General features: G+C 39.6%; 1 protein-coding gene across 2 annotated transcripts in view; it reads right to left on the reverse strand.

Moving 5' to 3' along the window:
- Positions 1-13,468, reverse strand: part of SEPTIN8 (septin 8) — a 1,286,408-nt gene extending 1,272,940 nt beyond the window's left edge. Inside the window, exon 1 of one of the 2 annotated variants that reach the window (XM_044069252.1) lies at positions 13,261-13,468. In XM_044069252.1, coding sequence (XP_043925187.1) covers positions 13,261-13,290 — 30 coding nt within the window. In that variant the 5' untranslated portion in view covers positions 13,291-13,468. The remainder of the gene's footprint in view (positions 1-13,260) is intronic. The other variant, XM_044069253.1, reaches the window with a different exon arrangement.
- Positions 13,469-13,681: the final 213 nt, after the last annotated feature.

Raw genomic sequence — 13,681 nt, forward strand, 5'->3', positions numbered from 1 at the left:
CTTTTTTAAAATGTATGTACAGAGGACCAAGTGGCTACTTCTAGAATCAAACTCCTTCCAAAAAGCCACAGATGAAGCCAAGGCCCTGGTAGAGTGGGCCTTGACCCTGCTTTGAATATTTTATTTATTTATTTTTTTTAGTTGAATATAACAAAAGGTAATAGCCTGAATGAAACATTTTGAAATAGTCTATTTTGACACAAGCTGGCCCTTCTTCTAACTTTTACAAGAAATGAACAACTGATCCGAACATCTGCAAGACTTACTTCTGTCAAGAAAGTACCTGGAACTGTCTGTGGACATCCAAGGTATGGAACATCCTTGCTTTCTCATTTTTAGGTTCAGGAAATGGAGAGTTGGACAGTTTGGCTTAAAGTAAACTCAGATACAGCTTTGGCATAAAAGAAAGATCAGTTATCAAAGAAACACTGTCGCTGTGGAAAATGAGATATTGCTAGCTCTTATGGTGAGTCAGCCCTTATGATGCTCTTCTTGCAGAGATCAGAGCAATCAGTAAAACAGTTTTTAATGTTTAAGAACATAAAGTCAGCCAGATTAGCTGGTTCAAAAGGAGCAAAAGATAATGTTGTTAGAGAAACTAAGATCCCAAGGAGGGACCACCAGTTTTCTTGAAAGGCTATTATGCAAAAATCCATTCAAAAACATTTTGACATGAGAATGCATTGAAAGAGGAGGATCCATGGGCAGACCTGCTGAAATGGCCAATAAATGATCCAGAATAGAGGAGTAAGAAAGGCTGCAGGACAGTAACTCTCACAAATATTGTAAAACAGAGAACTAGCCCGGAATTGGTGCTGGTTATGTTGTTGGTACCAATTAGAAAAATTTTTCCATTTGCAAATATATGACTTTCTAGCAGCAGGCTTTCTTGCCCTCATCAATACTTGCTGCACACCCTCAGTAAACAGGTACCTAAAAGGAGCTAAGACCCTATCATCCTGGCAGTCAGCTGAAGTTGATCTTGTGTGAGTAAATCCATTCTGTAAGGAAGCTTGTTAATTGCCCCCCCCCCCCCGGTCATTTCCAAAAGAAAGGGGAACCATTGTGGACCAGAAGGAAGTCACCGGAATGATGATCTTCTGAATCTTCAGAAGTACCTTGAATATTATAGTGGAAAGGGTGGAAAAGCATACAGAAACAATTCTGTCTAAGGAAAGGAAAAGGCATATGTCTACCAAGCCTTCTTGTATAGGGTCCTGTAGTAGAATCTTGCCAGTAGATTGTTCAAAGAGGAGGCAAATGGGTCTAACTTGAGGAACTACCTACAAATGGATCAAATCTTGGAAGACCCCCCCCCAACCCCCCAGTTTCACTTGTGAGAATCTGCCCATATCCTGCTCAGCTTGTCTGCCATACAGTTTTGCTGCCCATATCCTGCTCAGCTTGTCTGCCATACAGTTTTGCTAAGACTGAACGTAGGATGTCTGTAGAGTGATACTGTTGCAAACCTATAACCAAAACTAACCTGATTAGTCTGCAAAAGGGGTACAACCTAATTCCCCCTTGAAGTTGATGTACCACATTGACTGTATTATTTTCTATAACAACTTGAGTTCCAGGTGACCAAAGATGATTCAGATAGCTGGGTGCCTTTATCAGGGCAAGTACCTCTTATATTTGTGCTTGAGTTTGTCCTTGGTGTCTACAGACTGTGCATTTTTACCCCTCCTGAAACTGCTCTCCAAGCAGAGTCTGAGGAATCTGTGATGACTGACTGCTTTGCAGAAGGGCGGGAGAATGGGAGACATGGATTTAGAGAAATTTGCTTTCTCCACCAAGTGATTTATCTTCTGACAAATCCCAGCACTGGGATTTGAACAAAGGATGCTGGTGCTGGGACCAAAGACTTCAGATGATATTGTATCTTTCTCATGTGGAGTCTTGACAGGACAGGGGTATCATGGGAATCAGATAACATGCGACCCAAAATCCTGAGGTATTCCTTCTCAGTAACCAACGTCGGAGTGGAAAACCTCAGAAATAGTTCTGGATATAGTTCTATATTGTTTCCTGTGAAGAAAAGTTCTTTTAACTGCGATATCTAGTTGACACACAAGGAATACAATCATGTGAAGAAGTCAAAAAAGGACTTTAAATCTTTTGTTGGAATCCCAGCTTGTAGAAGAGATCTCTCACACAAGTGACATGACACTTTGAAAGAGACTCTGCAAAGATAAGCACGTTTAGGAAAGATACAGAACTGGTCTCCAAGCATTTTCTTTCTTTGGCTTTAAGAACGTCCTTGAATGAAAATCTCTCTCATCCTAGGAAGGGAGAACCATCATTTCCTGGGACAGTATGTGTTTTTGGGACAGAGGGATATAGACTCTGGTTTGGTGGATGAGGAATTATCCCCTGAAAGAGAGAGGGATTTCCTCCCACTGCCATCTGTAACCTTAATGGATGATCTTCATAAGACATTTGTCTGAAACTATCTGTTGCCACACTTTTTGAAAGGAAAATGGGGCTGCCAGGGTCAAAGCAAAGTTCCTGAAATAGTCATTCTAACTTGGACTGTCCTTGGTTTTAGCGGGCTCCTGAATTATTTTTGGAATACCTCTGCCACTTATTAAACGTCTGTATACCAGGATTTTGTTGAGACTGTTTCTTGCCAAAACTGGGTGAGAAGATTAGAGAACCCCTTCGACATTTTGGAACAATAAGGGCTGAAAATATCTTAGACACTCCCTGTATCAGCTTACCCCTTTCATCACAATTTTGATAACCTCTGCATAAGAGGAACCAAAGACTAAATCTATATCCAAAGGAGACTTCAAAATCTTGTTGTTCACATCATCTGAGAGGTTCTGACAATGCATACAAGCAAACCTCCTCCAAAACAGTACCAGTGGCCATAGCCCTGGAAGAAGTATCAACTAAGTCTCTCTCACACACACACACACACACACACACACACACACACACACACACACACAACAATGAGTAGTGACTTGGGCAATGGAAAAAACTAATTTAAAGCATCTTTTCCCAAAATGAAAAAACAGAAAACATACCTCATACTTTCACAATAAGTCAGAATGAACTAACAACTGAGCCTGAAAATTCAAAACTGCAGAAGCATACATTTTTTTTAAAAAAAGAGTAGGATTGGAATTAAGCAAAAGTTTATCAGCAGTAGGATTAACTAAAGCTACATCTGATTGGTCAAGTTTGGGGAAGACTGTATAAAAACTTATGACTGAGAAACTTTATACATTCTATGTGCCTTTTTAGGGGCAACAGGCTAACTAGCAGGAAAACTGCAACAGTGACACACACATCCTCCAGAGCTGACAGGACTGGGGGAACCACACACGTCCTCCAGAGACGACAGGACTGGGGGAACAGGTGAAGGTTCTGAACATTTCTTCTATAAACACCTCACAGTATTTTCTGGAGGATGTAAAAAAACACCAGTGTTCTCCTACTGAAAACAATGGCACATTCTGGATTTATCATCAGAGAAACAGCACCCCCCCCCCCCCAAGAGGGAGAATAAGAAACCAAGCCCCCCCCCCCCCATGTCTGAATCAGAAAACTGAGGAATAAAATGTGCATCTGCTCACTTCATGACATGACAACTTGAACTCTGTCAGAGATGGGACCACTCTGTTAAGAGAAGTGTCCACCTATCCTGAAGAAATGCACCCTCTACGGTAACTCTTACGGAGGTCATTTGCAATACCTGAATCATGTTAATACATCACCTTGGTCTTCTCAATGATGAATTGATGTCCCTGATTTCACTGTGCATGCACACATGTACAGCCGCATACATAAAGGACACAACCACTAGCATTTTCACTACTTTATGCCTTTCATATTCAGGTTTCGTGCAAGCCCCCAAACCAGTTCACTCCATCCCTGAATTACTATCAGGTGTGAGGCCACTTATTTAAAACCACATAAAAAAATGATCGATGAGGTCTATTATCACTAACTGCTCCATTTCTGCACTGCTACCTCCACACCCTGACTGCTTTTTAGGTACTGCATCACACCTCTGCCCTTACTGCACAATGTAAACTTATCAAGCATTGACCACATACAGTTAAGAGACTTCCCATCTATGTAAAGAGCAAAATTACTCGGGACAAAAGCTCAAGTAAAAAAGAATGCTTCTATATATAAAAAGGGACTTGACTTAGGACACTTTGCCTAAATCGTTCAATAGTCCCTGCCCACTAACAGAATTCACAAAAGCAGATACCTACACCAAAGCAAAACATTACATTCAGCTCTTTTCATGGGCAAATTATACCAAAATGGACTTGTATATTTTCCCATTTATACAGTTAAACACAAATCTTTTTGTTTCTATTTTAAAAACAGAATACCTCTGTACTCACTACTAGTGTTACCAGTCGCAGCAACAGCATATAGCATTTTTTACTAGGGACAGCACAGCAGTAGTCTTCAGATGTGGCTTTCAATCAGTCATCCCAAAAAACAAGCAATCCTATACTTCATACATTTAAACTCCCAAGTTTTTGAACTGTTTAACCATATACATACTTTAGCTTCTTTATTCACTCACTTTTCAGATATTAGCTATCTTAACCCAGTACATAACTACCTTCTTTATTAATCATTTTTATGATTTTCTGATCTAGTTGAAATACGTAGCCTCCTACTTGTTACACTATAACCTTACCTTTTATTCAGCTGATCATATGTTTGGCAATAAACTCCCAGGATAATACTTCAATGGAAGCCCTCTGCATATCATCCCACCACTTCTGATACATTTTCTACAAACATATATATTGCCAGAACTAACTTACTTGCAGTTATCACAGGTCAGGTGCTGCCCGCTCTATTCGCCCTCCCTACTATTCCTCCCTATACATGACTATTCCAGACTCTAACTTCTCATATATTATCACTCTCTCCCCTCTCTTTGCATCTCTAGCTATCCTTAGCTCTCAAGCATAGTCACATCACTTCTTTACTCAAGGTACACATACCTCCTCTACTACATGCCGGTACAATCCAACACGGTACACATACCTCCTCTACTACATGCCGGTACAATCCAACACGGTACACATACCTCCTCTACTACATGCCGGTACAATCCAACACGGTACACATACCTCCTCTACTACATGCCGGTACAATCCAACACGGTACACATACCTCCTCTACTACATGCCGGTACAATCCAACACGGTACACATACCTCCTCTACTACATGCCGGTACAATCCAACAAGGTACACATACCTCCTCTACTATATGCCAGTACAATCGAACCTCTACCTCCCTCTCTAACTGTATTCCAAATTCTTCACCATAGCCACTTCATTCCATCACCCTTAATGTCACTCTAGCATAAATATACTACTTTTTTTTTATTTCACCCCATCTTTCTATTATCAAATCTCACAGCACTTAACAACCCTACCTCCTTTCTCCCTAAGCCTACATCGGTCACAACATTCCTACCCAACCCAAAGAGCTACCCTGATACAGCACCTAGTCTATATCAAACAAGTCCTCTGCCCTTCCCCAAATTAATCATTTTCCATCAAAATATACCACCTTGTACCATCAGTATCACCTCACCAGATCAAAAAGAACCTATTGTTCTTTTACTCCCCCAGATTCTGAAACTTACCCCTTTGTGGAGATATCCAGGACCTACTTCCACTAACCTATCAACTATAACTAACCCCCATAACTCCTATAAATTCTTAAATATTCTGACAAAGTACTTATAATAAAAAAACAGATTTTCACAACTGGCTCATCAACCAGACATCATTGCTGCTACCAAAACCTGGCTTAAACCTATTTCTCCCCCCAGTCTTCAACACCATATGGTCAGACAGACACAAAAAAAGGAGGAGGTATTGCGCTCCTTTTCCCTAGCACCTACAACATAACTCCATACTGAATTATTATTCCACAGTTCTCGAATGCCGAAATTCTCATTGCCTTTCTCAAAGTAAACAAATCAAAAAAATTATGTCTCATAGTTCTACATACACTCCCTGGCAATAATACACCTATTTTGGAAAACATCCTTGCCTGAATCTGTAATACCACTGTCAATATTAACTAGCTGAACTTCTGTACTAAATTCCCATCCTCAAACATTAACCTATTCAATTTCACTCAACTCATCACCACTCCAACTAGATTCCATAGGAATAATAATGAAGGTTCCATCCTGGACTGGATATTGGTTACTGATCCAAGTAAAAATCTCTACAGCCAGTACTTCTCCAAATGCACTTAGTGATCATCTCCCACCTACATTCATAGAACAGCTCCCTCCCTTCAAAAAGGATCATCATTATAAACAAATTCAGAATCTGACCAACTTCAACCCACAGACATAAGTTTAAACTTGAGTGTCCTAAAAACACACTCTCTCTCTCTTGATGATGCTGTAAATTAATTTAATGTAACATTTCTGAAAACTCTATAAACAATCTGGCACCTCCACAAGTAAACTGTCTTTCAGCTTTTCCCAGTTAGGGGTCACCACAGCGGAACTCCGGTCCACTAATGATTGGCAGTGAATTTTTACGGTGTAAAAAGAACTAATGCTAATTAGGGACAAAGCTTGGAAACAATGGCTATAAAATTCTGGACTTCCATTATGTCACTCCTAAACCCTGGCACTAAAAGCAATCCTTGTCCAAACCATGACAAAAAACTCCATCAGAAATAACCAGTCTCTAACTCCCACTTTATTAACAGTATCTCAAATATCACTGCCAACTTTCTTCAATGTCACTGTGACCCAATCTCAAATAATTTTAATAGACCACCAAGACTATCACTGCAGTGGTGGTGCTGCGGTAGCGTTGTCGCCTCACAGTAAGATGTTGTCCTGTTTGATTCTTAGCTAAAGCGTCTTTTGTGTGGAGACATGCATGAATGGGTGTACCTTCGTTGAAGGTTGTGTGCCAGGGCTGGCAACTCGGCACGTAAAAATCTACTGCCAATCATTAGCGGACCGGAGTTCCGCTGTGGTGACCCCTAACCGGGAAAAAGCCGAAAGACACAACAACTATCTGCAACAACCAGTTCTACACTCACCTTCACCCTCCAACCTGCTCCAACTAATACCATAAAAAGACTTCTTCTCAAACTCAAGCTTAGCTCTAATGCAGCTGATAAACGTCCCACAGAATTCCTCACACTATCAACTAAAGTCACTGCCTACCCTATCAGTATACTCATCAACAAATCCATCCTTGAATCCTATGCCCCAAAAGTTTGGAAAAGGGCATTTATTCTACCACTCTACAAAGGCGATACCAATATCGCCAACTACCATCTTATTGCAATCCTTTTGTACCATCTCCAAGCTCCTTGAAAAATGTAATAATCCAAAGCCACAGCCTAGAAGCAGAATCAGCAGCCAGTAGTAATAAAACAATTCCTTTAATGTCACGAACCGTCACAGCAAATGAAACAAGCGCTTTCGCTCAGGAAGTCCTTGAAAAATGTATACATATACATCTAAATTTTCTTCCTAAAAGAACAAATTCGCTCTCTTTCACAACATGGCTTTAGACAAGGTCATAGTACTAGGACTGCCTTAATATCATTCGTGGATACCCTCAAAGCCCGTGACTCAAGCAAAATTGTTTTTTCTCTATTTCTTATCAAAAGCTTTTCATATAATCTCTTATCCCTTACTTCTAATTCAAGTCTTCAAAACTGGTCTCTCCCCCCACCTCTCTAAATTGGTTCTCAAGCTACTTTTAATGTACAGATAATAGGGTCTATATTAGATCAGCAAATGCTTAAGCAAACGCTGATTGATCAACCTTATTTTAGCGAAAGTTAAAAATATCGAAGCAACAGAAACTCAAATTTTTTCCTAGGGAAAGAATTTGGTTGTCCGTTTCTGTTGCTTCTATTTTCAGTGCTGTGGTGGAAAGTTACAGGTTTGTGTGTGATTGTGTGGATGTGAGTATTAGGGGGGGTTAGGTGAGTTAGGGTTAGGGCTCGGGTTAGGTATGTGTGCGATTGTGTGGACATGAGGGTTAGGATGGATTTAGGTGAGTTAGGGTTAGGCAGCGGGTGAGGTGAGTGTGAGACAGTGACGGACCTTAGGGTTAAGGTAAGTGGATAGTTAATGGTGTGTGCATAGTTTAGTGTAGGGTTAGGTGTCAGGTTTTAGGTGTATGTGTGTGGATTTCTGTTTGTTTGGTGTGCTTATGTTATGTGTATGTGTTTTGGATCAACGATTTTTCCCGGGGGGGGGGGTGGATTGCTGGCTGATCTGACAGTTCGAGATTGTAAGCTTTCACTTACATAAGGTCGATCAATCAGCGTTCTTTTTTTAAGCGTTCGCTGATCTACTATAGACCCTAGACAATAGGCTCCCTCTTTCCATATCTTCAACTCTCTATTGGAGTTCCCAAAGGCTCCGTATTAGGTCTCTCCTATTTAGTATCTTTATTAATTGGCTTCAGTGTTGATTCAGTCAAGGCTCTCTCATACAATATGCAGATGACTCATCTATTACCTCTCATCTTCAACAATCAACCAAGCTAGTCCTTACCTCCATAGAGACCTGGCTCATCTTCAACAATCGACCAGCTAGTCCTTACCTCCATAGAGACCTGGGCTCATCTTCAACAATCAACCAGCTAGTCCTTACCTCCATAGAGACCTGGCTCAATCTCTACTGCAAAACTCTTTTCTACCTTATCATCTGTGTGTGCACTTTGTACCGGCAGTTGGTTAAAACTGAATGGCTGCAATCCTTAAAAAGTTGCTTAAATTCTAAGCTTAGGAGTAATTAAAGAAGACAAGAAATTATGCCACAAGATGATATTAACCACTCTCGATACTCCTCAGGAATGGAACACTGAAGAATAAAAACAAACCCGAGCTGCTCCAAAAAAAGTTTGAATTCTTGCACATCCCACATTTCATCATTTCAGAGTTCTAGGTTCAGGCTCTTTCTCATCTGATCAAATCAGACAAGATAAAAACCTTTTAGGAATGAAAACTAGGAGTAATTTTTCACATAGCTAAACAGTAGATAATCATATGCACTATTTCTCACCATTACTTATGTATGCACAATGCCTGACTGCTATTATCATCATGCGTTTGTTTGTCTTGGGGCAGAAATGCTTCAGCAGATGCATTTAAGATACTCATGATATTTATTTGCTGTTGTTTTTTGTTTTTACAAAAATACATCAGATATATAAATCTAAAGACATCTAGAAATAAACAGGTACAAAATCACATGCAGCACTGACAGATAAGGGGAGTGAAAACAAATAAGTGGCATGTTCCATACAACAGATTCAAACAATCAGTAGTAACAATAATGATCAACAAGGACAGTATAATAGATATAACATGCATCTGGGACTGCACTGTGGTTCCTTTAAGAATTAAAGCTCACAATGTTTTGATTGGTTATACATTTAGGAAAAATTATTCCCATTATTTAAATTTTCAAATAGTTTTCTTTGATAGAAATATTTTGGCTGTATGCGATACTGATGTGTATTATCATGGAATGTCTTTGTGGATTTTCTCTCCACAAATCAATTTCGTAGTCCATTCCATGTGTCCACAACCCTCTCGGTGAAAAAAATACTTTCGGAGAGCCAGAGAGTAGATAATCCCTACAATTTGCGGCATTTCCCCTTCTTCCCCATCTTTTAAGAATGATACCTTCATATCTCCATGATAAAAACTTGTGCACCGATACAACCTACAATCTCTAACTAGAATACCAATACAGCAAACTCTTCTAGTCTTGAAAAAGAGACTTTTTAGCTGCTGCAGCCTCTAGTCATTTTCCTTTTCCTCCATTCCACAGATCAATCTGGGCGTTATCTTGAGATTGCTTCCAAAAGACTGATGTCCTTTTTCCTTAGATGGCATGCAGAACTAAAACTGTGGGATGATCAAGGCCAGGTACTATGGAAGTGTTAGTTCTTTGTTTCTGCTTCTGTAATCTAGTCTTCTAAGAACATACACAAGGATTCAGTTTACTGCTGCCACTGCCCTCATGCTCTGATCACAGTGGTCCATTACAGTTGCGATCAACACCCTGAGATCCTTTTCCTGCGCTGCCATCAGTTCTGTTCCTCCAGATACTTCACATCAAGGTTGATGTGACCAAAGTGCAGTACCTTTGCATTCTATAGCGATGTCTAAACAAAGACCATTAAAAGAATTTTACAATGGGTCCCTTTACAGATGTGAACAGTGGGTGGGGAATGCTCTGCTGTACCAATGTTACTGTATACAATAAAGGGACAAAGTGAGACTACAAGTTAAATGAATGAACATTACCCACTCATATACACACATACTTCACAAGCCCTGCAACTGGTTCATAGTACTTGTCTAGTATCTGGGATTTAGAGACCATGTTACCAAACTATGGCTAAAAGGGTTGGGTGCTACCATTTTTTTTCCATTTACAATAACTAGGATCATATTTTTCTAAGGCCTTGCCCTGTCTTTATGGCATTTGGTACATGGTCATGTTATTTCCTTAAAGTTTTCTTTTGCCAATTACAGAAGGTGAGGGACAAGTGTGGTAATGTTGCATCACTTGACTGTGCATTTTAAAATGTACACACACCAAACGTACAGAAATGGCAAACAATTGTATTAGGTTGGGGGGGGGGGGCTATAGAAAAATAACTCCCATTTCTAAACGGACACCCAAAGTACTTTTACAGAAATAGAAAAGAGAAAATGAAACCTTTTCTGATGTGTTAGGAAAACGTTTGCAAAATAACTGGCTACACATTTCCAGAATCAGCAAACAGTTTCTTAGGTTTTTAACTTTAGAATCACATTATTTTTAACCATATTCAGGCTGTTTCTCTGAAATTCTACCAACCAACGGTTTTATTTTTTTTTAGTTTTCCTCAGGGCCTGTGACTGTGTCTGCAGTGTACAGCTGCCTGCACTTGGTTCAAAACAGTTTGTCACCACATGAGATACTTACTTAGAAATGTAAGAAATGTGGAATGTCAGATCTTTGTAATCTGTGGATAGGTTTTCTGTTGCAGTGCAGAATGCATAAACCTTTAACAATACAGACTTAAAAGCTAAACCAAAATAAGAAAGAGATCTTTAATACATGGTATTTTCTAAGAAGCACATAAATTAAATAGAATGGGTTACACAGGCCACATGTTTTCTCAGGGACTGCTTTCTGCTGTTACAGACTACCTAGAGAAAGCAGTGTTTCTGATCATCATCACCAGAAATGTTTTCCTGTTGTACTCCCTGTTGTCTGCGTAAACTGTCACAGTGCAGTAAGAATATACTTCTAACACATCTATATAGCTATGTCTCTGTTAGCACCATAAAGGTCCTTACTTGCAGAGCATGCTGCCCAAACAGGCAGATTTGCAGATTATGCCATCACCTACCCAGAAATATGATTTTACATCTAAGCAAGTTGGGGGATTGAGGAGTATGCATCAAGATGATGACCATCAAATCAGTCTACTACTTACTTAAAAGGTTTACTTTTTACTATTCCTTGTTATCTGTTGTATTACAAACTGATTTACTTTTGGCTGCCGTCCTCAATCTTTGCACCTAGTAGCCACAGCTTTGACTCAGTGACACACTAAATAAGTGTACTTTCAACATGTTATTATGAGCTTACTACGGCAAATAGGGATCTGCTAATAATTATACACCATAAAAGTACAGAAGGTGTGTGTGAAATTTTACAAATGGTCCCAGTGCACACTTTGATAAAGCATTCTTCCACCTTTCACTTTTTGGATTGTGTAAATCTTGCAACATGCACTGTACCTTGTGACACTTATTTTGTACTAAAAAATGTTGGCCATGAATGAAAAGTCACATCTTCTCAGTGGAGCATTGAGGTGGCTGTATCATGATGTCTGATAAATTTATGTTCAGAAGAACGTGCTATTTCCAGATTATAGAACACCTTGGAGAACAAAGTCACCTTTTTTCAGTATACCACATAATAAGACAGTACAATTAAAGTCTTACTGCTACAAAACACAAAAAAGGTTGTGTGACCATTACCTCCCTAATCACTGCACTTGCAACTGTTAAAAATGTGTATTTGTTTCTACACAACTAACACTGCTCAGAGAAGCACAGGCAGGCACACAAGGTAAAATAATTGTTTTCCTTTACTTGCAAAACTTTATCAAACCAAAAGCCTTCATAATAAGCCAGATTATTTTGCTCAAGCTGCATAACCTAACTACCCTTCAGTTAAACTTTCAGGGTCAGCAAACACTAGATTTTTCAATAAACATTTGCATGTAATAGTACTAAAGGCCACAATTACTCATTCATTTCAATTCCACAAACATAAACCCACACATCATCACTGCCTTCCTGTTACAATTCTTCACTGTCTCACAATCAATTCCTTCTTCTGTTACAGTAATGCATTGACCCTGCACTCTGTGTCTGCTGAAAGATGGCAATTTTATTAATGCAGACTAAGGGGCACATTTTACTCTAAACCGCCCCACTGTTATGGATTTATTTTCAGTTAATTAAAATTAGCGGGGTTAAAACATGAGACATCTTAAATCATAATCATGCCAATATAAACATACAATCGATCATTAGAAATTTCAGAATGTAAAGTGCCTCCCGCCCCTTTCTTTCTGGAATGCAACAGCAGACTTTTTCAAGCACTGAATATATATGTATCTTAGAAACAGCCACGTGTACCGAAATACATTTTCTATCTATACAAATGTTTTAAATCGCTTAATTACACCAACATTTTAAACTGTTGCTTTTCCAAATCCACTAATTGAGAGTTAGTTTCACGTAACCCCCAGTTCTTACTACTTCATCCAAAAGCACAAGAAGCGCTTTAAATGAATAAAACTATAGACTTTGTAAAATCACTTTAGTGTTGTGAAAACATGAATTCTTCGAATAAATGAAGCAGTTAGAAATGACAACTAAATCCAGATGAGGAGGGGGACGTGGTTAAAAAAAAAACTTCCCCACGCATTGCCATTCTCCTGTTGCTGCGGATTAAGAAGCCTCAATCCGGGAGCTGGGCGAAAGGTGCTGTGCCCGGTACCCATAACATGCACACCATAAACATCTCCACCCTCCATCTCCGCTACTGTCATCTCTACCAAAGAATGCATCGCATAACCTGCAACCACCACCAAAGCAACACCACCCCCTTAAAAACAGTGCACCAATTCATGCTACAATAAAAATACTGAGATGGGACAGCAAAGCAGCACTGCAAACTCACCGCAAACCTGTCAATATCAGGCGCTGCCATTATAGGTAATCAAGCACTGCTGAGTGAACCAAATGGAAACTGTCAGGAAGGGCGCAGCCTTCACGTTCAGCTGAACTGAGAGATGCGATGTATCATACCAGTTCCAAGGAATCCAATATGGCTACTTCCTGGAACCTCCTACTGACAGGCAGACACTCTGGAAGGTTGGGGTGGAAATCTATGTGAGTCCGCGAGTCTTTCCTTTCAAATCACTTCACTGGCTGCGGGGAGAAACTAGAGGAAGCCTATGACGTGTCAACGGGCCATTTTAACTAATAAAACGTGATACTCTTGACTTCTAAAAATAATGTTGCTGTTTTTTTGTTACGAAGACAATAATAGACATACGGACGCTTCTGGGACTTGTAGTTCAAATAAAAGCATTTTAAAC

Source organism: Protopterus annectens, chromosome 4.part0 (genome assembly GCF_019279795.1).
Source record: "Protopterus annectens isolate FY-2018-M chromosome 4.part0, PAN1.0, whole genome shotgun sequence".
NCBI lineage: Eukaryota > Metazoa > Chordata > Ceratodontiformes > Protopteridae > Protopterus > Protopterus annectens.